The sequence below is a fragment of the Oncorhynchus mykiss genome, chromosome 1 (genome assembly GCF_013265735.2).
Source record: "Oncorhynchus mykiss isolate Arlee chromosome 1, USDA_OmykA_1.1, whole genome shotgun sequence".
In the NCBI taxonomy this organism is placed as follows: domain Eukaryota; kingdom Metazoa; phylum Chordata; class Actinopteri; order Salmoniformes; family Salmonidae; genus Oncorhynchus; species Oncorhynchus mykiss.
The window spans coordinates 93,600,145-93,627,130 of NC_048565.1; the positions used below are offsets into that span (position 1 = coordinate 93,600,145).

The 26,986-nt window shown below is 48.3% G+C and overlaps 1 protein-coding gene across 1 annotated transcript in view; it reads right to left on the reverse strand.

Moving 5' to 3' along the window:
• The window catches only part of LOC110513667 (dedicator of cytokinesis protein 1), a 527,949-nt gene that overhangs the window by 417,740 nt on the left and 83,223 nt on the right, over window positions 1-26,986 (reverse strand). Inside the window, exons 12-16 of the mRNA XM_036990103.1 lie at window positions 21,290-21,432; window positions 12,513-12,638; window positions 9,738-9,862; window positions 402-500; window positions 201-273 (exon numbers count right to left, since the gene is read on the reverse strand). Coding sequence (XP_036845998.1) covers window positions 201-273; window positions 402-500; window positions 9,738-9,862; window positions 12,513-12,638; window positions 21,290-21,432 — 566 coding nt within the window. The remainder of the gene's footprint in view (window positions 1-200; window positions 274-401; window positions 501-9,737; window positions 9,863-12,512; window positions 12,639-21,289; window positions 21,433-26,986) is intronic.

Below are 26,986 nucleotides of genomic sequence, written 5' to 3' on the forward strand. Positions count from 1 at the left end.
CCTCTCTCCATCTTTCCCCACTGTCACCCTCTCTCCATCTCTTCCTACTGTCATCCTCTCTCCATCTTTCCCCCCACTGTCATCCTCTCTCCATCTTTCCCCCACTGTCATCCTCTCTCCATCTTTCCCCACTGTCATCCTCTCTATCTCAGGTAAATAAAGTCAGAAAAGACCTTAAAAACATTCACATTTGTACTTACATTCTTGAGATGATCGGTGACGGAAGGTGAATCGCAGGTGACTTCGGTTCACGTCTTCAATAGGGATGGCAACCTTGAGGTTCAACAGTAAGAGGAGACAGACAGCTAAATGAAACTCAATGCATCTCAAATTAAAGTACACACATGTACACACTCACACACACACACTCACAAAAACACAAGGGTATAAGACAGACAAACCTTGATGGTTTCAAACCAGCGTGGCTGTTTGATCTGGTAGTAGATGACAGACTTGTACTCCAAGATGCCCTCGTCTCCAGCACCAGGGAACATCACATTCTGAAAGAGAGAGAGAGAAAGGTGGAAATGGAGAGTGAATTTTTATATAATAATAAAAGCCATTTAGCAGAAGCTTTAATCCAAAGCAACTTAAAGTTATCTGTACATTTTACATAAGGGTGGTCCCGGGAATCAAACCACTATACTGTAAAAACCCCTGTTCTACTAACTGACCTACAGAGGACCGTGTTCTACTAACTGAACTACAGAGGACCATGTTCTACTAACTGACCTACAGAGGACCATGTTCTACTAACTGAACTACAGAGGACCATGTTCTACTAACTGACCTACAGAGGACCATGTTCTACTAACTGACCTACAGAGGACCATGTTCTACTAACTGACCTACAGAGGACCATGTTCTACTAACTGAACTACAGAGGACCATGTTCTACTAACTGAACTACAGAGGACCATGTTCTACTAACTGAACTACAGAGGACCATGTTCTACTAACTGAACTACAGAGGACCATGTTCTACTAACTGACCTACAGAGGACCATGTTCTACTAACTGACCTACAGAGGACCATGTTCTACTAACTGACCTACAGAGGACCATGTTCTACTAACTGACCTACAGAGGACCATGTTCTACTAACTGACCTACAGAGGACCATGTTCTACTAACTGACCTACAGAGGACCATGTTCTACTAACTGAACTACAGAGGACCATGTTCTACTAACTGAACTACAGAGGACCATGTTCTACTAACTGACCTACAGAGGACCATGTTCTACTAACTGACCTACAGAGGACCATGTTCTACTAACTGACCTACAGAGGACCATGTTCTACTAACTGAACTACAGAGGACCATGTTCTACTAACTGACCTACAGAGGACCATGTTCTACTAACTGACCTACAGAGGACCATGTTCTACTAACTGAACTACAGAGGACCATGTTCTACTAACTGAACTACAGAGGACCATGTTCTGCTAACTGAACTACAGAGGACCATGTTCTACTAACTGAACTACAGAGGACCATGTTCTACTAACTGAACTACAGAGGACCATGTTCTACTAACTGAGCTACAGAGGACCATGTTCTACTAACTGACCTACAGAGGACCATGTTCTACTAACTGACCTACAGAGGACCATGTTCTACTAACTGACCTACAGAGGACCGTGTTCTACTAACTGACCTACAGAGGACCATGTTCTACTAACTGACCTACAGAGGACCATGTTCTACTAACTGAACTACAGAGGACCATGTTCTACTAACTGAACTACAGAGGACCCTGTTCTACTAACTGAACTACAGAGGACCATGTTCTACTAACGGAACTACAGAGGACCATGTTCTACTAACGGAACTACAGAGGACCATGTTCTACTAACGGAACTACAGAGGACCATGTTCTACTAACGGAACTACAGAGGACCATGTTCTACTAACGGAACTACAGAGGTCCATTTTCTACTAACTAAACTACATAGGACCATGTTCTACTAACTGAACTACATAGGACCATGTTCTACTAACTGAACTACAGAGGACCATGTTCTACTAACTACAGAGGACCATGTTCTACTAACTGACCTACAGAGGACCTGGAGCCATGCTCTACTAACTGAACTACAGAGGACCATGTTCTACTAACTGAACTACAGAGGACCATGTTCTACTAACTGAGCTACAGAGGACCATGTTCTACTAACTGACCTACAGAGGACCATGTTCTACCAACTGAACTACAGAGGACCTGGAGCCATGCTCTACTAACTGAACTACAGAGGACCATGTTCTACTAACTGAACTACAGAGGACCATGTTCTACTAACTGAACTACAGAGGACCATGTTCTACTAACTGAACTACAGAGGACCATGCTCTACTAACTGAACTACAGAGGACCATGTTCTACTAACTGAACTACAGAGGACCATGTTCTACTAACTGAACTACAGAGGACCATGTTCTACTAACTGAACTACAGAGGACCATGTTCTACTAACTGAGCTACAGAGGGCCATGTTCTACTAACTGAGCTATAGAGGCCCTGGGGCCATGTTCTACTAACTGAGCTATAGAGGCCCTGGGACCATGCTCTACTAACTGACCTATAGAGGCCCTGGGGCCATGTTCTACTAACTGACCTATAGAGGCCCTGGGACCATGCTCTACTAACTGACCTATAGAGGCCCTGGGGCCATGTTCTACTAACTGACCTATAGAGGACCATGATCTACTAACTGACCTATAGAGGCCCTGGGGCCATGTTCTACTAACTGACCAATAGAGGCCCTGGGGCCATGTTCTACTAACTGACCTAGAGAGGCCCTGGGACCATGCTCTACTAACTGACCTATAGAGGCCCTGGGGCCATGTTCTACTAACTGACCTATAGAGGCCCTGGGGCCATGTTCTACTAACTGACCTATAGAGGCCCTGGGACCATGCTCTACTAACTGACCTATAGAGGCCCTGGGGCCATGTTCTACTAACTGACCTATAGAGGCCCTGGGGCCATGTTCTACTAACTGACCTATAGAGGCCCTGGGACCATGCTCTACTAACTGACCTATAGAGGCCCTGGGGCCATGTTCTACTAACTGACCTATAGAGGCCCTGGGGCCATGTTCTACTAACTGACCTATAGAGGCCCTGGGGCCATGTTCTACTAACTGACCTATAGAGGCCCTGGGGCCATGTTCTACTAACTGACCTATAGAGGCCCTGGGGCCATGTTCTACTAACTGACCTATAGAGGCCCATGATCTACTAACTGACCTATAGAGGCCCTGGGGCCATGTTCTACTAACTGACCTATAGAGGCCCTGGGGCCATGTTCTACTAACTGACCTATAGAGGCCCTGGGGCCATGTTCTACTAACTGACCTATAGAGGCCCTGGGGCCATGTTCTACTAACTGACCTATAGAGGCCCTGGGGCCATGTTCTACTAACTGACCTATAGAGGCCCTGGGGCCAGTATCATCAGCTTAAGGCTGTGTTAATATAAAGCAGGAACTCCAACCAGTCTGTCCACCAACCCAAGTCCCCAGAACACCCTGCTTAATTAGAAAGAAATTAGAAATTAAATATTAAACTGACCACTGCTGCTGCTGCGTGTGCGTGTGTGTGTGCACGTTGTGTGCGGTGTGTGTGTGTACACGTGTTGCTGGAGAGACCAGCTGGTGCTCCTGGTCCAGACAAGTCATTATCTTTCCCCAGTGGACCCCTGTGGTGGGTCAGGGCCTCGCTGTAAACCACTATGCCCTACCTGGTCGGCGAGGGTGGGAGGGAGGGAGGGGAGTAAGGGAGGAGAGGGAGGGAGGGAGGAACGGAGGGAGGGAGGAACGGAGGGAGGAAGGAACGGAGGGAGGAAGGGAGGGAGGGAGGGAGGGAGGGAGGGAGGGAGGGAGGGAGGGAGGGAGGGAGGGAGGGAGGGAGGGAGGGAGGGAGGGAGGGAGGGAGGGAGGGAGATTCATATATGATTCTCTATCAACCAGGTCAGTGGTCCCTCAACCTCCTCCAGACACACACACACACACACACACACACACACACACACACACGTTACTTGCAAGAGTATTCATTTTTACAAAGACATAATATAAACAGACAGCAGTAGGCCTCTACAAAAATGATGATCTGTGACATCGTAGCCTACCAGGATAGACCATGACATTCTGAATGTTAAGAAAGTTTTTATTCAAATGAGGTACCGGTAGCCTACACACGCCTAGCTGGTCGTTATCGTCAGTCAGTCAGAGGAACCGCAGTCAGTCAGAGGAACCGCAGTCAGCAGGAGGAACCGCAGTCAGCAGGAGGAACCGCAGTCAGCAGGAGGAACCGCAGTCAGCAGGAGGAACCGCAGTCAGTCAGAGGCACCGCAGTCAGTCAGAGGCACCGCAGTCAGTCAGAGGCACCGCAGTCAGTCAGAGGCACCGCAGTCAGTCAGAGGCACCGCAGTCAGTCAGAGGCACCGCAGTCAGTCAGAGGAACCACAGTCAGTCAGAGGAACCACAGTCAGTCAGAGGAACCACAGTCAGTCAGAGGCACCACAGTCAGTCAGAGGAACCACAGTCAGTCAGAGGCACCACAGTCAGTCAGAGGCTCCACAGTCAGTCAGAGGATCCACAGTCAGTCAGAGGCACCACAGTCAGTCAGAGGCACCACAGTCAGTCAGAGGCACCACAGTCAGTCAGAGGCACCACAGTCAGTCAGAGGCACCACAGTCAGTCAGAGGCACCACAGTCAGTCAGAGGCACCACAGTCAGTCAGAGGCACCACAGTCAGTCAGAGGCACCACAGTCAGTCAGAGGCACCACAGTCAGTCAGAGGCACCACAGTCAGTCAGAGGATCCACAGTCAGTCAGAGGCACCACAGTCAGTCAGAGGCACCACAGTCAGTCAGAGGAACCACAGTCAGTCAGAGGCACCACAGTCAGTCAGAGGCACCACAGTCAGAGGCACCATGTGTAGCAAGGGGAAGTAGGAGATTTATAAATCACTGATAAATGGAATTACAATGACGGAATGAAGTTGTCGTAGACAAGGACGTGGAATGTAGCAAAATATCCCCAATTAGCCGTGCCATGTTAGCTAGCTAGTTAGCTGGCTCATGTAGCTAGCTTGTTTCTTTACATGGATTTGATGCAGTCAAGACGGGCACTACCAAATGGTACGATAGATAACCTATCATTTCCTCTGTGTGAGAGGAGGAGAATGTAATTTCCTCTGTGTGAGAGGAGAATGTTGTTGTATTGTGTGAATATACAGCGGCAAGATAAAGTATGTGAACCCTTTGGGATTACCTGGATTACCTGGATTACCTGGATTTATGCATAGATTAGTCACCAAATCTGATCATCTAGTCACAACAATAGACAAACACAGTGTGCTTAAACTAATAACACACAACACACCAAAAAACTAATAACACACCACACACAAAAATACAAATGATTGTATTTGTCTTGTCTATATTGAATACATCATTGAAACATTCACAGTGTAGGTTGTAAAAAGTATGTGAACCCCCCAAGGCTAATGACTTCTCCAAAAGCTAATTGGAGTCAGGAGTCAGTTAACCTGGAGGCCAATCAATAAGATGAGATTGGAGATGTTGGTTAGAGCTGCCTAGAAGTATAAAAAACACTCACAAATTGTGAGTTTGCTGTTCACAAGAAGCATTGCCTGATGTGACCCATGCCTCAAACAAAAGAGATCTCAGAAGACCTAAGACGAAGAATTGTTGACTTGTATAAAGCTGGAAAGGGTTATAAAAGTATCTCTAAAAGCCTTGACGTTCATCAGTCCACGCTAAGACAAAATGTTGCCGTCCTGCAAACACGACTGCAAGAGGACAGCGCAGAATGTTCAATGAGGTTAAGAATAATCCTAGAGTGTCAGCCAAAGACTTACAGAAATCTCTGGAACATCTCTGTTGATGAGTCTACGATACGTAAAACACTAAGAGATATGGTGTAGGGGGTCTGGGCTACAGGATATCAGACCCAGAGAGATGGGAGGGATATCAGACCCAGAGAAACTGGAGGGATATGGTGTGGGGGGTCTGGGCTACAGGATATCAGACCCAGAGAGATGGGAGGGATATGGTGTGAGGGGTCTGGGCTACAGGATATCAGACCCAGAGAGATGGGAGGGATATCAGCCCCAGAGAGATGGGAGGGATATCAGACCCAGAGAGATGGGAGGGATATCAGACCCAGAGAGATGGGAGAGATATAGTGTGAGGGGTCTGGGCTACAGGATATCAGACCCAGAGAGATGGGAGGGATATGGTGTGGGGGGGTCTGGGCTACAGGATATCAGACCCAGAGAGATGGGAGGGATATGGTGTGGGGGGGTCTGGGCTACAGGATATCAGACCCAGAGAGATGGGAGGGATATGGTGTGAGGGGTCTGGGCTACAGGATATCAGACCCAGAGAGATGGGAGGGATATGGTGTGGGGGGGTCTGGGCTACAGGATATCAGACCCAGAGAGATGGGAGGGATATTGTGTGAGGGGTCTGGGCTACAGGATATCAGACCCAGAGAGATGGGAGGGATATGATGTGGGGGGTCTGGGCTACAGGATATCAGACCCACAGAGATGGGAGGGATATAGTGTGGGGGGTCTGGGCTACAGGATATCAGACCCAGAGGGACGGGAGGGATATCAGACCCAGAGAGATGGGAGGGATATGGTGTGAGGGGTCTGGGCTACAGGATATCAGACCCAGAGAGATGGGAGGGATATGATGTGGGGGGTCTGGGCTACAGGATATCAGACCCAGAGAGATGGGAGGGAGTAGCATACAGAGTCATCAGGCTCAGCTGCTGCCATTATCAAATCAAATCAAATCAAATCAAATTTTATTTGTCACATACACATGGTTAGCAGATGTTAATGCGAGTGTAGCGAAATGCTTGTGCTTCTAGTTCCGACAATGCAGTAATAACAAGTAATCTAACTAACAATTCCAAAACTACTGTCTTGTACACAGTGTAAGGGGATAAAGAATATGTACATAAGGATATATGAATGAGTGATGGTACAGAGCAGCATAGGCAAGATACAGTAGATGGTATCGGGTACAGTATGTACAAATGAGATGAGTATGTAAACAAAGTGGCATAGTATAGTATAAAGTGGCTAGTGATACATGTATTACATAAGGATACCGTCGATGATATAGAGTACAGTATATACGTATGCGTATGAGATGAATAATGTAGGGTAAGTAACATTTATATAAGGTAGCATTGTTTAAAGTGGCTAGTGATATATTTACATCATTTCCCATCAATTCCCATTATTAAAGTGGCTGGAGTTGAGTCAGTGTCAGTGTGTTGGCAGCAGCCACTCAGTGTTAGTGGTGGCTGTTTAACAGTCTGATGGCCTTGAGATAGAAGCTGTTTTTCAGTCTCTCGGTCCCAGCTTTGATGCACCTGTACTGACCTCGCCTTCTGGATGATAGCGGGGTGAACAGGCAGTGGCTCGGGTGGTTGATGTCCTTGATGATCTTTATGGTCTTCCTGTGACATCGGGTGGTGTAGGTGTCCTGGAGGGCAGGTAGTTTGCCCCCGGTGATGCGTTGTGCAGACCTCACTACCCTCTGGAGAGCCTTACGGTTGAGGGCGGTGCAGTTGCCATACCAGGCGGTGATACAGCCCGCCAGGATGCTCTCGATTGTGCATCTGTAGAAGTTTGTGAGTGCTTTTGGTGACAAGCCGAATTTCTTCAGCCTCCTGAGGTTGAAGAGGCGCTGCTGCGCCTTCTTCACGATGCTGTCTGTGTGAGTGGACCAATTCAGTTTGTCTGTGATGTGTATGCCGAGGAACTTAAAACTTGCTACCCTCTCCACTACTGTTCCATCGATGTGGATAGGGGGGTGTTCCCTCTGCTGTTTCCTGAAGTCCACAATCATCTCCTTAGTTTTGTTGACGTTGAGTGTGAGGTTGTTTTCCTGACACCACACTCCGAGGGCCCTCACCTCCTCCCTGTAGGCCGTCTCATCGTTGTTGGTAATCAAGCCTACCACTGTTGTGTCGTCCGCAAACTTGATGATTGAGTTGGAGGCGTGCGTGGCCACGCAGTCGTGGGTGAACAGGGAGTACAGGAGAGGGCTCAGAACGCAACCTTGTGGGGCCCCAGTGTTGAGGATCAGCGGGGAGGAGATGTTGTTGCCTACCCTCACCACCTGGGGGCGGCCCGTCAGGAAGTCCAGTACCCAGTTGCACAGGGCGGGGTCGAGACCCAGGGTCTCGAGCTTGGTGACGAGCTTGGAGGGTACTATGGTGTTGAATGCCGAGCTGTAGTCGATGAACAGCATTCTCACATAGGTATTCAGAGACATTACACATTTAGTTCCAGACTGGAGGAAAGAAGAGATGTTAATGATTAGGCCCTAGTCTCTACTGCCGAGCTCAGCCCAGACTCTGGAAGAGATGTTAATGATTAGGCCCTAGTCTCTACTGCCGAGCTCAGCCCAGACTGTGTAACACTGTAGCATTGATGGGATGGGAGGAGCCTGCTGGCTAGCACTGCGTAACACAGTATCATTGATGGGATGGGAGGAGCCTGCTGGCTAGCACTGTGTAACACTGTAGCATTGATGGGATATAGCGTTGGTAGTTTTACTATGTTACACACAGAGTGGACAAAAACATTAGGAACACCTGCACTTTCCATGACAGACTAACCAGGTGAAAGCTGTGACCCCTTATTGACGTGACTTGTTAAATCCACTTCACTCAGTGTAGATGAAGGAGGAGGAGACGGGTTAAATAAGGATGGTCATTTGTCTGGCGTTCACAAACAAATCAGGGACATGTCTGTTTGAAAGTGCTTTTTTGGAGAATTGATGGACGACAGTAAGCTGATAACCAAGCACTGATATAGCAGTCAGGTCCGGTCAGCACTCTTCAATCACAGGGTTTGGCTTTCCTCAGAGCTGAACTACAGCAGGTCAAACCTCTAGAAAACGGACCACGAGGTGGCCAGAACTTTCCTCAGAGCTGAACTACAGCAGGTCAAACCTCTAGAAAACGGACCACGAGGTGGACAGAACTTTCCTCAGAGCTGAACTACAGCAGGTCAAACCTCTAGAAAATGGACCACGAGGTGGACAGAACTTTCCTCAGAGCTGAACTACAGCAGGTCAAACCTCTAGAAAACGGAACACGAGGTGGACAGAACTTTCCCCAGTGAGAGCTGAACTACAGCAGGTCAAACCTCTAGAAAACGGAACACGAGGTGGACAGAACTTTCCTCAGAGCTGAACTACAGCAGGTCAAACCTCTAGAAAACGGAACACGAGGTGAACAGAACTTTCCTCAGAGCTGAACTACAGCAGGTCAAACCTCTAGAAAACAGACCACGAGGTGGACAGAACTTTCCCCAGTGAGAGCTGAACTACAGCAGGTCAAACCTCTAGAAAACGGACCACGAGGTGGACAGAACTTTCCCCAGAGCTGAACTACAGCAGGTCAAACCTCTAGAAAATGGACCACGAGGTGGACAGAACTTTCCCCAGAGCTGAACTACAGCAGGTCAAACCTCTAGAAAACGGACCACGAGGTGGACAGAACTTTCCCCAGAGCTGAACTACAGCAGGTCAAACCTCTAGAACACGGACCACGAGGTGGACAGAACGAGGTCTAAAAAGCAGTGAGACCAACATCCATTCGTCAGTCAGTACCTCCACTTTCTTTCTATCCCGTGTGTGTGTGTGTGTGTGTGTGTGTCTCTCTATCTCAATACCTCCAGTTTCTTTCCGTCCTCGTCGTAGACTGTCATGGTGACCTCGACATTCTTGGGGGTGGACTTGCTGCCTTTATCAAACTCTCCCTGAACCAGGGTTACGTAGATATCGTTACGCACGTCACCTGAGGGGAGACAAAACAGGCATATGAGTACACACACACCTCACTCACAAAGGGTCGTGTCCTAACTGTAGACCTGCATGCTGAACGTGGACCTCACTGACAAAGGGTCGTGTCCTGACTGTAGACCTGCATGCTGAATGTGGACCTCACTGACAAAGGGTCGTGTCCTGACTGTAGCCTGCATGCTGAACGTGGACCTCACTGACAAAGGGTTGTGTCCTGACTGTAGACCTGCATGCTGAACGTGGACCTCACTGACAAAGGGTCGTGTCCTGACTGTAGACCTGCATGCTGAACGTGGACCTCACTGACAAAGGGTTGTGTCCTAACTGTAGACCTGCATGCTGAACATGGACCTCACTGACAAAGGGTCGTGTCCTAACTGTAGACCTGCATGCTGAATGTGGACCTCACTGACAAAGGGTCGTGTCCTGACTGTAGACCTGCATGCTGAACGTGGACCTCACTGACAAAGGGTTGTGTCCTAATTTGTCCCCAAGTCAGACTAGGACCATATATAGAGTCTTTAACACCAGTGTGAATGTCACAGTGAAAAGAGGGCATGGTACTATCAATCAATCAAACACATTTATTTATAAAGCCCTTCTTACATCAGCTGATATCTCAAAGTGCTGTACAGAAACCCAGCCTAAAACCCCAAACAGCAAGCAATGCAGGTGTAGAAGCACGGTGGCTAGGAAAAACTCCCTAGAAAGGCCAAAACCTAGGAAGAAACCTAGAGAGGAACCAGGCTATGAGGGGTGGCCAGTCCTCTTCTGGCTGTGCCGGGTGGAGATTATAACAGAACATGGCCAAGATGTTAAAATGTTCATAAATGACCAGCAGGGTCAAATAATAATAATCACAGTGGTTGTAGATGGTGCAACAGGTCAGCACCTCAAGAGTAAATGTCAGTTCAGAGTTAGAGACAGTAGGTGTGGTAGAGAGGGAGAGAACTACCTGGTATGACGATCTCTGAATGGCTCATGATGCTACCTGGCCTGACGATCTCTGAATGGATCATGATGTTACCTGGTATGACGATCTCTGAAAGGATCATGAGGAACCTGCCCTGACGATCTCTGAATGGATCATGATGCTACCAGGTATGACGATCTCTGAATGGATCATGATGCTACCTGGTATGACGATCTCTGAATGGATCATAATGCTACCTGGTATGACGATCTCTGAATGGATCATGATGCTACCTGGTATGACGATCTCTGAATGGATCATGTTGCTACCTGGTATGACGATCTCTGAATGGATCATGATGCTACCTGGTATGACGATCTCTGAAAGGATCATGAGGAACCTGCCCTGACGATCTCTGAATGGATCATGATGCTACCTGGTATGACGATCTCTGAATGGATCATGATGCTACCTGGTATGACGATCTCTGAATGGATCATAATGCTACCTGGTATGACGATCTCTGAATGGATCATGATGCTACCTGGTATGACGATCTCTGAATGGATCATGTTGCTACCTGGTATGACGATCTCTGAATGGATCATGATGCTACCTGGTATGACGATCTCTGAATGGATCATGATGTTACCTGGTATGACATGATGCTACCTGGTATGACGATCTCTGAATGGATCATGTTGCTACCTGGTATGACGATCTCTGAATGGATCATGATGTTACCTGGTATGACATGATGCTACCTGGTATGACGATCTCTGAATGGATCATGATGCTACCTGGTATGACGATCTCTGAATGGATCATGATGCTACCTGGTATGACGATCTCTGAATGGATCATGATGCTACCTGGTATGACGATCTCTGAATGGATCATAATGCTACCTGGTATGACGATCTCTGAATGGATCATGTTGCTACCTGGTATGACGATCTCTGAATGGATCATGATGCTACCTGGTATGACGATCTCTGAATGGATCATGATGTTACCTGGTATGACATGATGCTACCTGGTATGACGATCTCTGAATGGATCATGTTGCTACCTGGTATGACGATCTCTGAATGGATCATGATGTTACCTGGTATGACATGATGCTACCTGGTATGACGATCTCTGAATGGATCATGTTGCTACCTGGTATGACGATCTCTGAATGGATCATGATGCTACCTGGTATGACGATCTCTGAATGGATCATGATGTTACCTGGTATGACATGATGCTACCTGGTATGACGATCTCTGAATGGATCATGTTGCTACCTGGTATGACGATCTCTGAATGGATCATGATGTTACCTGGTATGACATGATGCTACCTGGTATGACGATCTCTGAATGGATCATGATGCTACCTGGTATGACGATCTCTGAATGGATCATGATGCTACCTGGTATGACGATCTCTGAATGGATCATGATGCTACCTGGTATGACGATCTCTGAATGGATCATGATGCTACCTGGTATGACATGATGCTACCTGGTATGACGATCTCTGAATGGATCATGATGCTACCTGGCATGACGATCTCTGAATGGATCATGATGTTACCTGGTATGACATGATGCTACCTGGCATGACGATCTCTGAATGGATCATGATGCTACCTGGCCTGACGATCTCTGAATGGATCATGATGCTACCTGGTATGACATGATGCTACCTGGTATGACGATCTCTGAATGGATCATGATGCTACCTGGCATGATGATCTCCGGGAAGCCCATCTTGCGGGCTACGGCTGTGGAACGGTCAACCAGGTGAGGGAAGTCCTTCCTGATCTGATGGATATCACCCGGAAGCAGTTTCAGAGTCACCCACAGACCTGGGAACAGGGAATACGACATATTATCAGTCAAATCAGAGCAGCTTCAGGGAGTCACCCACAGACCTGGGAACAGGGAGGGAGGGAGTAGAGACCGTTGTTAAGGAAGCTACTACCAACATATGACGATCTCAGTGGGAACCTCCAGTCGGTATGACAACCAAGACTAATTGCCGGAGGTCAAGGAGTCTAAATTTGCCAGCTGGAGGCGAGTCACACAATGTTTTCTACTTCAGGAAAATGACCCTTCCTAGTTTATGAAGAGGTGTTTCTATGGTAACTAAACATAGTTTTACAGTGTTCCACATATAAAACCTTAAAACATCCTGCAGTTCATTCTGTTCATCTGGTCAGTGTGTAACTGCTTCCTTCAGGAAACATGGGTCATATCAGACACAACATTTACATCGTTCTGAAACACAACACGGAGCTGGAACATCCTCAGGTAATTTGGCCTGTAGACCGAGGTTGCATCCCAATTGGCCCCCCTAATCCCTATGGAATAGGCAATTGCGCCCCCCCCCCCCCCCCTCTTATTCCCTACGAAGTGCACTACTTTTGACCAGGGGCCCGTAGTTCACTATGTATGGAAAAGAGGTGACGTTTGGAACACAGTCAGAGAGACTGTGGGACCTGTCAACAGAGGAGGTCAGTCTGTCTGAGGGTCTGTCTCCTCTTAAACCAAATGGACCAATATGCAGTGATGATATACTGGGTCTGTAGTGATGACATGCTGGGTCTGTAGTGATAACATACTGGGTCTGTAGTGATGACATACTGGGTCTGTAGTGATGACATACTGGGTCTGTAGTGATGACATACTGGGTCTGTAGTGATGACATGCTGGGTCTGTAGTGATGACATGCTGGGTCTGTAGTGATAACATACTGGGTCTGTAGTGATGACATACTGGGTCTGTAGTGATGATATACTGGGTCTGTAGTGATAACATACTGGGTCTGTAGTGATGACATACTGGGTCTGTAGTGATGACATACTGGGTCTGTAGTGATGACATACTGGGTCTGTAGTGATGACATACTGGGTCTGTAGTGATGACATACTGGGTCTGTAGTGATGACATACTGGGTCTGTAGTGATGATATACTGGGTCTGTAGTGATGATATACTGGGTCTGTAGTGATGACATACTGGGTCTGTAGTGATGATATACTGGGTCTGTAGTGATGATATACTGGGTCTGTAGTGATGACATACTGGGTCTGTAGTGATGATATACTGGGTCTGTAGTGATGATATACTGGGTCTGTAGTGATGATATACTGGGTCTGTAGTGATGACATACTGGGTCTGTAGTGATGATATGCTGCTAGGCGACCTAAACTGGAACATGCTTAACACCCCAGCCATCCTACAATCTAAACTTGATGCCCTCAACCTCACACAAATTATCAATGAACTTACCAGGTACCTCCCCAAAGCCTTAAACACGGGCACCCTCATAGATATCATCCTAACCAACTTGCCCTCTAAATACACCTCTGCTGTTTTCAACCAAGATCTCAGCGATCACTGCCTCATTGCCTGCATCCGTAAAGGGTCAGCGGTCAAACGACCTCCTCTCATCACTGTAAAACGCTCCCTGAAACACTTCAGCGAGCAGGCATTTCTAATCGACCTGGCCGGGGTATCCTGGAAGGATATTGACCTCATCCCGTCAGTAGAGGATGCCTGGATATTTTTTAAAAATGCCTTCCTAACCATCTTAAATAAACATGCCCCATTCAAGAAATTTAGAACCAGGAACAGATATAGCCCTTGGTTCTCCCCAGACCTGACTGCCCTTAACCAACACAAAAACATCCTATGGCGTTCTGCATTAGCATCGAACAGCCCCCGTGATATGCAGCTGTTCAGGGAAGCTAGAAACCATTATACACAGGCAGTTAGAAAAGTCAAGGCTAGCTTTTTCAAGCAGAAATTTGCTTCCTGCAACACTAACTCAAAAAAGTTCTGGGACACTGTAAAGTCCATGGAGAATAAGAACACCTCCTCCCAGCTGCCCACTGCACTGAAGATAGGAAACACTGTCACCACTGATAAATCCACCATAACTGAGAATTTCAATAAGCATTTTTCTACGGCTGGCCATGCTTTCCACCTGGCTACTCCTACCCCGGTCAACAGCACTGCACCCCCCACAACAACTCGCCCAAGCCTTCCCCATTTCTCCTTCTCCCAAATCTGCTCAGCTGATGTTCTGAATGAGCTGCAAAATCTGGACCCCTACAAATCAGCCGGGCTAGACAATCTGGACCCTTTCTTTCTAAAATGATCTGCCAAAATTGTTGCCACCCCTATTACTAGCCTGTTCAACCTCTCTTTCGTGTCGTCTGAGATTCCCAAAGATTGGAAAGCAGCTGTGGTCATCCCCCTCTTCAAAGGGGGGGACACTCTTGACCCAAACTGCTACAGACCTATATCTATCCTACCATGCCTTTCTAAGGTCTTCAAAAGCCAAGTCAACAAACAGATTACCGACCATTTCGAATCTCACCATACCTTCTCTGCTATGCAATCTGGTTTCAGAGCTGGTCATGGGTGCACCTCAGCCACGCTCAAGGTCCTAAATGATATCTTAACCGCCATCGATAAGAAACATTACTGTGCAGCCGTATTCATTGATCTGGCCAAGGCTTTCGACTCTGTCAATCACCACATCCTCATCGGCAGACTCGACAGCCTTGGTTTCTCAAATGATTGCCTCGCCTGGTTCACCAACTACTTCTCTGATAAAGTTCAGTGTGTCAAATCGGAGGGTCTGCTGTCCGGACCTCTGGCAGTCTCTATGGGGGTGCCACAGGGTTAAATTCTTGGACTCTCTTCTCTGTATACATCAATGAGGTCGCTCTTGCTGCTGGTGAGTCTTTGATACACCTCTACGCAGACGACACCATTCTGTATACTTCTGGCCCTTCTTTGGACACTGTGTTAACAACCCTCCAGGCAAGCTTCAATGCCATACAACTCTCCTTCCGTGGCCTCCAATTGCTCTTAAATACAAGTAAAACTAAATGCATGCTCTTCAACCGATCGCTACCTGTACCTACCCGCCTGTCCAACATTACTACTCTGGACGGCTCTGACTTAGAATACGTGGACAACTACAAATACTTAGGTGTCTGGTTAGACTGTAAACTCTCCTTCCAGACCCATATCAAACATCTCCAATCCAAAGTTAAATCTAGAATTGGCTTCCTATTTCGCAACAAAGCATCCTTCACTCATGCTGCCAAACATTCCCTTGTAAAACTGACCATCCTACCAATCCTCAACTTTGGCGATGTAATTTACAAAATAGCCTCCAATACCCTACTCAACAAATTGGATGCAGTCTATCACAGTGCAATCCATTTTGTCACCAAAGCCCCATATACTACCCACCATTGCGACCTGTACGCTCTCGTTGGCTGGCCCTCGCTTCATACTCGTCGCCAAACCCACTGGCTCCATGTCATCTACAAGACCCTGCTAGGTAAAGTCCCCCCTTATCTCAGCTCGCTGGTCACCATTGCATCTCCCACCTGTAGCACACGCTCCAGCAGGTATATCTCTCTAGTCACCCCCAAAACCAATTCTTTCTTTGGCCGCCTCTCCTTCCAGTTCTCTGCAGCCAATGACTGGAACGAACTACAAAAATCTCTGAAACTGGAAACACTTATCTCCCTCACTAGCTTTAAGCACCAACTGTCAGAGCAGCTCACAGATTACTGCACCTGTACATAGCCCACCTATAATTTAGCCCAAACAACTACCTCTTTCCCTACTGTATTTAATTTATTTATTTATTTTGCTCCTTTGCACCCCATTATTTTTATTTCTACTTTGCACATTCTCCCATTGCAAATCTACCATTCCAGTGTTTTACTTGCTATATTGTATTTACTTTGCCACCATGGCCTTTTTGCCTTTACCTCCCTTATCTCACCTCATTTGCTCACATCGTATATAGACTTGTTTATACTGTATTAATGACTGTATGTTTGTTTTACTCCATGTGTAACTCTGTGTCGTTGTATGTGTCGAACTGCTTTGCTTTATCTTGGCCAGGTCGCAATTGTAAATGAGAACTTGTCCTCAACTAGCCTACTTGGTTAAATAAAGGTGAAATAAAATACAAAAATTAAAACATTTAAAAAAATATACTGGGTCTGTAGTGATGATATACTGGGTCTGTAGTGATGACATACTGGGTCTGTAGTGATGATATACTGGGTCTGTAGTGATGACATACTGGGTCTGTAGTGATGACATACTGGGTCTGTAGTGATGACATACTGGGTCTGTAGTGATGATATACTGGGTCTGTAGTGATGACATACTGGGTCTGTAGTGATGACATACTGGGTCTGTAGTGATGATATACTGGGTCTGTAGTGATGACATACTGGGTCTGTAGTGATGACATACTGGGTCTGTAGTGATGATATACTGGGTCTGTAGTGATGACATACTGGGTCTGTAGTGATGACATACTGGGTCTGTAGTGATGATATACTGGGTCTGTAGTGATGACATACTGGGTCTGTAGTGATGACATACTGGGTCTGTAGTGATGACATACTGGGTCTGTAGTGATGACATACTGGGTCTGTAGTGATGATATACTGGGTCTGTAGTGATGACATACTGGGTCTGTAGTGATGATATACTGGGTCTGTAGTGATGACATACTGGGTCTGTAGTGATGACATACTGGGTCTGTAGTGATGACATACTGGGTCTGTAGTGATGACATACTGGGTCTGTAGTGATGATATACTGGGTCTGTAGTGATGATATACTGGGTCTGTAGTGATGACATACTGGGTCTGTAGTGATGACATACTGGGTCTGTAGTGATGACATACTGGGTCTGTAGTGATGACATACTGGGTCTGTAGTGATGATATACTGGGTCTGTAGTGATGATATACTGGGTCTGTAGTGATGACATACTGGGTCTGTAGCTCACGGCACAAAACCTCATTAGTACAGAACTGTCTTTGATTGGTTCATGTTGCATTATGTTATTTAAAAGTCAAAATGTCTGAGAGGTAGATCTGGGCTTGAATTTTGACTCAGAAAGGGAACAGCCACCCTCCTCTCCTCTCCTCTCCTCAGACTGTTGAAAGGTCCATAATAAAGAACAGCCTCTCCTCTCCTCTCCTCTCCTCTCCTCTCCTCTCCTCTCCTCTCCTCTCCTCTCCTCTCCTCTCCTCAGACTGTTGAAAGGTCCATAATAAAGAACAGCCTCTCCTCTCCTCTCCTCTCCTCTCCTCTCCTCTCCTCTCCTCTCCTCTCCTCTCTCTGCAGACTGTTGAAAGGTCCATAATAAAGAACAGCCTCTCCTCTCCAGGCTGTGTGTCTCCTTGGCGACACACACACACACACACACTCACACACACCGCTGCTTCCTCACTGTGCTCTGTGTATCTCCTTGGCGACACACACACACACACACACACACACAACACCTACCCACACACCGCTGAGTCCTCACTGTGCTCTGTGTCTCCTTGGCGACACACACAACACCTACCTACCCAAACACACACAGACACACACCGCTGAGTCCTCACTGTGCTCTGTGTGATTCCTTGACCAGGGATGACCGAGTGGATCTGACCTCTACTTCATTCAAGACCACAGAGGCTGTTCTCCTCCCTCTACAAAACCCTCTTCAGGTGGTCTGGGGTCTAAAGCCATTCAACATGACAACACCACAGAGGCTGTTCTCCTCCCTCTACAAAACCCTCTTCAGGTGGTCTGGGGTCTAAAGCCATTCAACATGACAACACCACAGAGGCTGTTCTCCTCCCTCTACAAAACCCTCTTCAGGTGGTCTGGGGTCTAAAGCCATTCAACATGACAAAACCACAGAGGCTGTTCTCCTCCATCTACAAAACCCTCTTCAGGTGGTCTGGGGTCTAAAGCCATTCAACATGACAACACCACAGAGGCTGTTCTCCTCCATCTACAAAACCCTCTTCAGGTGGTCTGGGGTCTAAAGCCATTCAACATGACAAAACCACAGAGGCTGTTCTCCTCCATCTACAAAACCCTCTTCAGGTGGTCTGGGGTCTAAAGCCATTCAACATGACAACACCACAGAGGCTGTTCTCCTCCCTCTACAACACCCTCTTCAGGTGGTCTGGGGTCTAAAGCCATTCAACATGACAACACCACAGAGGCTGTTCTCCTCCCTCTACAAAACCCTCTTCAGGTGGTCTGGGGTCTAAAGCCATTCAACATGACAAAACCACAGAGGCTGTTCTCCTCCATCTACAAAACCCTCTTCAGGTGGTCTGGGGTCTAAAGCCATTCAACATGACAACACCACAGAGGCTGTTCTCCTCCCTCTACAAAACCCTCTTCAGGTGGTCTGGGGTCTAAAGCCATTCAACATGACAACACCACAGAGGCTGTTCTCCTCCCTCTACAAAACCCTCTTCAGGTGGTCTGGGGTCTACTAAAGCATGACATGTCAATCCAACAGCTGTTACTAACACATCTACAGTATTGGAAAACGGCCCATCATCCTGTAGTCAGACCCCAGGCCCGTCGTCCTGTAGTCAGACCCCAGGCCCGTCGTCCTGTAGTCAGACCCCAGGCCCGTCGTCCTGTAGTCAGACCCCAGGCCCGTCGTCCTGTAGTCAGACCCCAGGCCCGTCGTCCTGTAGTCAGACCCCAGGCCCGTGATCCTTTAGTCAGGCCCCAGGCCCGTCGTCCATTAGTCAGACCCCAGGCCCGTAGTCAGACCCCAGGCCCGTCGTCCTGTAGTCGGACCCCAGGCCCGTCGTCCTTTAGTCGGGCCCCAGGCCCGTCGTCCTTTAGGCGGGCCCCAGGCCCGTCGTCCTTTAGGCGGGCCCCAGGCCCGTCGTCCTTTAGGCGGGCCCCAGGCCCGTCGTCCTTTAGGCGGGCCCCAGGCCCGTCGTCCTTTAGCCAGGCCCCAGGCCCGTCGTCCTTTAGCCAGGCCCCAGGCCCGTCGTCCTTTAGCCAGGCCCCAGGCCCGTCGTCCTTTAGCCAGGCCCCAGGCCCGTCGTCCTTTAGCCAGGCCCGTCGTACTTTAGTCAGGCCCCAGGCCCGTCGTCCATTAGTCAGACCCCAGGCCCGTAGTCAGACCCCAGGCCCGTCGTCCTGTAGTCGGACCCCAGGCCCGTCGTCCTGTAGTCGGACCCCAGGCCCGTCGTCCTGTAGTCGGGCCCCAGGCCCGTCGTCCTTTAGGCGGGCCCCAGGCCCGTCGTCCTTTAGGCGGGCCCCAGGCCCGTCGCCATTTAGTCAGGCCCCAGGCCCGTCGTCCTTTAGCCAGGCCCCAGGCCCGTCGTCCTTTAGCCAGGCCCCAGGCCCGTCGTCCTTTAGCCAGGCCCCAGGCCCGTCGTCCTTTAGCCAGGCCCCAGGCCCGTCGTCCTTTAGCCAGGCCCGTCGTACTTTAGCCAGGCCCCAGGCCCGTCGTCCTTTAGTCAGACCCCAGGCCCGTAGTCAGACCCCAGGCCCGTCGTCCTTTAGTCAGGCCCCAGGCCCGTCGTCCTTTAGTCAGACCCCAGGCCTGTCGTCCTTTAGGTCAGACCCCAGGCAAGTCATCCTTTAGGTCAGACCCCAGGCCCCTTTAGTCAAGCCCCAGGCAAGTCATCCTTTAGGTCAGACCCCAGGCCCGTCGTCCTTTAGTCAAACCCCAGGCCCGTGATCCTTTAGTCAGGCCCCAGGCCCGTCGTCCTTTAGTCAGACCCCAGGCCCGTAGTCAGACCCCAGGCCCGTCGTCCTGTAGTCGGGCCCCAGGCCCGTCGTCCTTTAGGCGGGCCCCAGGCCCGTCGCCATTTAGTCGGGCCCCAGGCCCGTCGTCCTTTAGCCAGGCCCCAGGCCCGTCGTCCTTTAGCCAGGCCACAGGCCCGTCGTCCTTTAGCCAGGCCCCAGGCCCGTCGTCCTTTAGCCAGGCCCCAGGCCCGTCGTCCTTTAGCCAGGCCCCAGGCCCGTCGTCCTTTAGCCAGGCCCCAGGCCCGTCGTCCTTTAGTCAGGCCCCAGGCCCGTCGTCCTTTAGTCAGACCCCAGGCCTGTCGTCCTTTAGGTCAGACCCCAGGCAAGTCATCCTTTAGGTCAGACCCCAGGCCCCTTTAGTCAAGCCCCAGGCAAGTCATCCTTTAGGTCAGACCCCAGGCCCGTCGTCCTTTAGTCAAACCCCAGGCCAGTCGTCTTTTAGTCAGACCCCAGGCCCATCATCCTTTAGTCAGACCCCAGGCCAGTCATATCATTCCTCCCTGCACAGTAACTTTAAAATGTTCTTTGTGATTGGCCTCCTTCGACCAAATACCTCAGTCATACTGTATTCTGTATCAAACTGTATTCTATACCATACTGTATTCTATATCATACTGTATTATATATCATACTGTATTCTGTACCATACTGTATTCTGCACCATACTGTATTCTGCACCATACTGTATTCTGCCTCATACTGTATTCTGTACCATACTGTATTCTATATCATACTGTATTCTATATCATACTGTATTCTATATCATACTGTATTCTGTATTCTATATCATACTGTATTCTATATCATACAGTAACGTCACCCAACTGAACCTCCCTGCCCTCTCACAGTACCACTCCAAGCATCTCACCCCCCACCTCCCTGTACATTAACTTTACCTTGTCCCTTATGGTTGACCTCCTTGGCGGCGATGACCTTGTTGATGACGGTCTGGAGAAAGTCGCTCTCCCCCGCCACCCTGGTTGAAAAACGGGAGATGTTCAGTTGCCTGTGGCGAAGCACGGCATCATCCAACGCTAGCCTGTAGTAGGCACATGACAGGAACAACACCAGAGAGAGAGGAGAGGAGGGCAGAGGAGAGAGCAGAGCAGAGCAGAGCAGAGGAGAGAGGAGATGAGGTCAGAGAGAGAGCAGAGAGAGAGCAGAGTAGAGGAGAGGAGGTCAGAAAGAGAGAGAGAGAGCAGAGGAGAGAGGAGAGGAGGGTAGAGAGAGAGAAGAGGAGGGTAGAGAGAGAGAGAAGAGAGCAGAGGAGAGGAGGGCAGAGGAGAGGAGGGCAGAGAGCCGAGGCGAGGAGGAGAGAGAGCCGAGGGGGAGGGAGAGAGGGAGAGAGGGAGAGAGGGAGAGAGAGAGAGAGAGAGAGAGAGAGAGAGAGAGAGAGAAAGAGAGCATAGGAGAGGAGGGCAGAGGAGGAGAGAGAGAGCAGAGGAGAGAGGAGAGAGAGCAGACGGGAGGAGGGAGCAGAGGAGAGGAGGAGAGAGAGCAGAGGAGAGGGAGAGCAGAGAGGAGAGATGAGAGAGAGCAGAGGAGAGGCACAGAGGGAGAGGGAGCAGAGGAGGGCAGAGAGAGAGCAGAGGAGGAGGAGAGGGCAGAGAGAGCAGAGGAGAGCAGAGGAGAGAGGAGGGCAGAGAGAGGGAGCAGAGAGAGAGAGAGCAGAGCAGAGAGAGAGGGGGAGAGAGAGAGAGAGAGGGGAGAGAGAGAGAGCATAGGAGAGGAGGGCAGAGGAGAGGAGGAGAGAGAGAGCAGAGGAGAGATGAGAGAGAGCAGACGAGGAGAGGGAGAGCAGAGGAGAGGAGGAGAGAGAGGAGAGGAGGAGAGGGAGAGCAGAGGAGAGAGGAGAGAGGAGAGAGAGCAGAGGAGGAGGAGAGGGCAGAGAGAGCAGAGGAGAGCAGAGCAGAGAGAGGGAGCAGAGAGGGTGCAGAGGAGATGGAGCAGAGAGAGGGAGCAGAGGAGGGCAGAGAGAGGGAGCAGAGAGAGAGCAGAGCAGAGAGAGGGAGCAGAGAGGGTGCATAGGAGATGGAGCAGAGAGAGGGAGCAGAGGAGGGCAGAGAGAGGGAGCAGAGAGAGAGCAGAGGAGGGCAGAGAGAGAGAGCAGAGGAGGGCAGAGAGAGGGAGCAGAGAGAGGGAGCAGAGGAGGGCAGAGAGAGGGAGCAGAGAGAGAGCAGAGGAGGGCAGAGAGAGGGAGCAGAGAGAGCAGAGGAGAGAGCATAGAGAGAGGAGAACAGAGGAGAGGAGAGGAGAAGAGAGAGCAGAGGAGGGCAGAGAGAAATGCCTGAAGGATGCATAACATTTAAAGGAATACATATAGTATGTTTAAGGGTAGAAATGAAAGAAATAAGAGCTTGATTGAATTAAAAAGCAGCAATAACATTGAAGCATTCCTAACATCTCTCCATTTCCTCTTCCTGTAGACTTTAAATCAACTAAATATTAATAGACTAGGTTAGAAAAGGCCATTGTAACCCTGGTCGAAGTCTTTTAGGGAAAGATGTTGCCCCCGGCAACACTAGGAAGAACATGACATTATATCTCAACCTTTGTTTTAACAATGTGAGGGCCATTTCCGTCTCCAAAACGAAGCCGTTTGCATGCCAGAGATCTCTAACCAATTATATAGTTACATCAAACAGTCCTTAATTAGGAACGGTAACTTCCTGTTTAGTTTGCCTTAGAACAGGGTCCTAGTTAAAAACTAAAGCTGCTATTCAGGAAACTACCAAAATTCATCACTACGACAGTGTGTGTGTGTGTGTGTGTGTGTGTGTGTGTGTGTGTGTGTGTGTGTGTGTGTGTGTGTGTGTGTGGAGAGGAGGAGAGAGTCTAATCCATTATGTATGTTCCTAGATAGAGCTGTTAACTGAGGAGATCTGCCTACCGTGCCAACTAAACTAACTTAGCTAACTGATTGGTAGCTACGACTGAGTTCCAAATGACACTCTATTCCTTACATCCTTCACCACGTTCACTATATAGGGAATAGGGTGCCATTTGGGGTCAATGGTAGTGCACTATATAGGGAATAGGGTGCTATTTGGGGGTGAATAGTAGTGCACTATATAGGGAATAGGGTGCCATTTGGGGGTGAATAGTAGTGCACTATATAGGGAATAGGGTGCTATTTGGGGGTGAATAGTAGTGCACTATATAGGGAATAGGGTGCCATTTGGGGGTGAATAGTAGTGCACTATATAGGGAATAGGGTGCCATAGTAGTGCACTATATAGGGAATAGGGTGCCATTTGGGGGTGAATAGTAGTGCACTATATAGGGAATAGGGTGCCATAGTAGTGCACTATATAGGGAATAGGGTGCCATTTGGGCCTCAAACTAAACTATTTCCAATTATGGAATCCTCTCAGGGACACAGGCAGTTAATGAGATCGCCTTAATTTAGTCACGGTGGAATAGTGGAGGATCTGAGCCCAAAATGGCAACCTATTCCCTATATAGTGCACTACTTTAAACCTGGTCTATGTAGGTAATAGGGTGTGCAATAAACTGCACATGAATCAGGTGTGAAGGGTTGAAAACATCCCTGTTTGAGTCACAAATGGACCAGGGTCTATAGGGTAGTAGTGCACTACTTTAGACCAGGGTTTATAGGGTAGTAGTGCACTACTTTAGACCAGGGTCTATAGGGTAGTAGGGCACTACTTTAGACAAGGGCCCATAGGGTAGTAGTGCACTACTTTAGACCAGGGTCTATAGGGTAGTAGTGCACTACTTTAGACCAGGGTTTATAGGGTAGTAGTGCACTACTTTAGACCAGGGTCTATAGGGTAGTAGGGCACTACTTTAGACAAGGGCCCATAGGGTAGTAGTGCACTACTTTAGACCAGGGTCTATAGGGTAGTAGTGCACTACTTTAGACCAGGGTTTATAGGGTAGTAGTGCACTACTTTAGACCAGGGTCTATAGGGTAGTAGTGCACTACTTTAGACCAGGGTTTATAGGGTAGTAGTGCACTACTTTAGACCAGGGTTTATAGGGTAATAGTGCACTACTTTAGACCAGGGTCTATAGGGTAGTAGTGCACTACTTTAGACCAGGGTCTATAGGGTAGTAGTGCACTACTTTAGATCAGGGCCCATAGGGTAGTAGTGCACTACTTTAGACCAGGGTTTATAGGGTAGTAGTGCACTACTTTAGACCAGGGTCTATAGGGTAGTAGTGCACTACTTTAGACCAGGGCCCATAGGGTAGTAGTGCACTACTTTAGACCAGGGTTTATAGGGTAGTAGGGCACCACTTTAGACCAGGGTCTATAGGGTAGTAGTGCACTACTTTAGACCAGGGTTTATAGGGTAATAGTGCACTACTTTAGACCAAGGTTTATAGGGTAATAGTGCACTACTTTAGACCAGGGTCTATAGGGTAGTAGTGCACTACTTTAGACCAGGGTTTATAGGGTAGTAGTGCACTACTTTAGACCAGGGTCTATAGGGTAGTAGTGCACTACTTTAGACCAGGGTTTATAGGGTAGTAGTGCACTGTATAGGGAACGACATGCCGGCACCAAACTCTAACACGACACATCCAAATATATATCTGACCAATTCCGTAAAGTCAGTGTGGAAGAGGTGAAAAGATGATTGTTGTCTATCAACAAATGACAAGCCACCGAGGTCAGACAGTCGGGATGGAAAATTACTGAGGATAATAGTGGATGATATTGCCACTTCCAATATGCCACATCTTCAATTTAAGCTTACTAGAGAGCGTGTGCCCTCAGGCCTGGAGGGAAGCTCAAGTCATTCCCCTCCATAAGAATAGTAAAGACCCATTTACTGGCTCAAATAGACAACCAATCATACAAAACAACTAAAACCTTATGCAACTGTGAAGAGACACACACAAAAGGTAGAGACACACACAAAAGGTAGGAGACACACACAAAAGGTAGAGACACACACAAGGTAGAGACACACACAAAAGGTAGAGACACACACAAAAGGTAGAGACACACACAAAAGGTAGAGACACACACAAAAGGTAGAGACACACACAAAAGGTAGAGACACACACAAAAGGTAGAGACACACACAAAAGGTAGAGACACACACAAAAGGTAGAGACACACACAAAAGGTAGAGACACACACAAAAGGTAGAGACACACACAAAAGGTAGAGACACACACAAAAGGTAGAGACACACACAAAAGGTAGAGACACACACACAAGGTAGAGACACACACACAAGGTAGAGACACACACACAAGGTAGAGACACACACACAAGGTAGAGACACACACATTGTAATATTATTGTATTGTTGGTATTATACATTTTTTATTGTAGATATGAAGTGGTGTAATAATGTTATATGATGTGCTTAGACGCAAGGAAGAGTAGCTGCTGCCTTCACAGGAACTAATGGGGATCCATAATAAACCCCAGGAAGAGTAGCTGCTGCCTTGGCAGGAATTAATGGGGATCCATAATAAACCCCAGGAAGAGTAGCTGCTGCCTTGGCAGGAACTAATGGGGATCCATAATAAACCCCAGGAAGAGTAGCTGCTGTCTTGGCAGGAATTAATGGGGATCCATAATAAACCCCAGGAAGAGTAGCTGCTGTCTTGGCAGGAATTAATGGGGATCCATAATAAACCCCAGGAAGAGTAGCTGCTGTCTTGGCAGGAATTAATGGGGATCCATAATAAACCCCAGGAAGAGTAGCTGCTGCCTTAGCAGGAACTAATGGGGATCCTTAATAAACCCCAGGAACTAATGGGGATCCATAATAAACCCCAGGAATAGTAGCTGCTGCCTTGGCAGGAACTAATGGGGATCCTTAATAAACCCCAGGAAGAGTAGCTGCTGCCTTGGCAGGAACTAATGGGGATCCTTAATAAACCCCAGGAACTAATGGGGATCCATAATAAACCCCAGGAAGAGTAGCTGCTGCCTTGGCAGGAACTAATGGGGATCCTTAATAAACCCCAGGAAGAGTAGCTGCTGCCTTGGCAGGAACTCTGGTCCATAGAGGTCAGAGTACTACCCTAACATAGACTTAATGTTCTGGTCCATAGAGGTCAGAGTACGACCCTAACATAGACTTAATGTTCTGGTCCATAGAGGTCAGAGTACGACCCTAACATAGACTTAATGTTCTGGTCCATAGAGGTCAGAGTACTACCCTAACGTAGACTTAATGTTCTGGTCCATAGAGGTCAGAGTACGACCCTAACGTAGACTTAATGTTCTGGTCCATAGAGGTCAGAGTACGACCCTAACGTAGACTTAATGTTCTGGTCCATAGAGGTCAGAGTACGACCCTAACATAGACTTAATGTTCTGGTCCATAGAGGTCAGAGTACGACCCTAACGTAGACTTAATGTTCTGGTCCATAGAGGTCAGAGTACGACCCTAACGTAGACTTAATGTTCTGGTCCATAGAGGTCAGAGTACGACCCTAACGTAGACTTAATGTTCTGGTCCATAGAGGTCAGAGTACGACCCTAACATAGACTTAATGTTCTGGTCCATAGAGGTCAGAGTACGACCCTAACATAGACTTAATGTTCTGGTCCATAGAGGTCAGAGTACTACCCTAACATAGACTTAATGTTCTGGTCC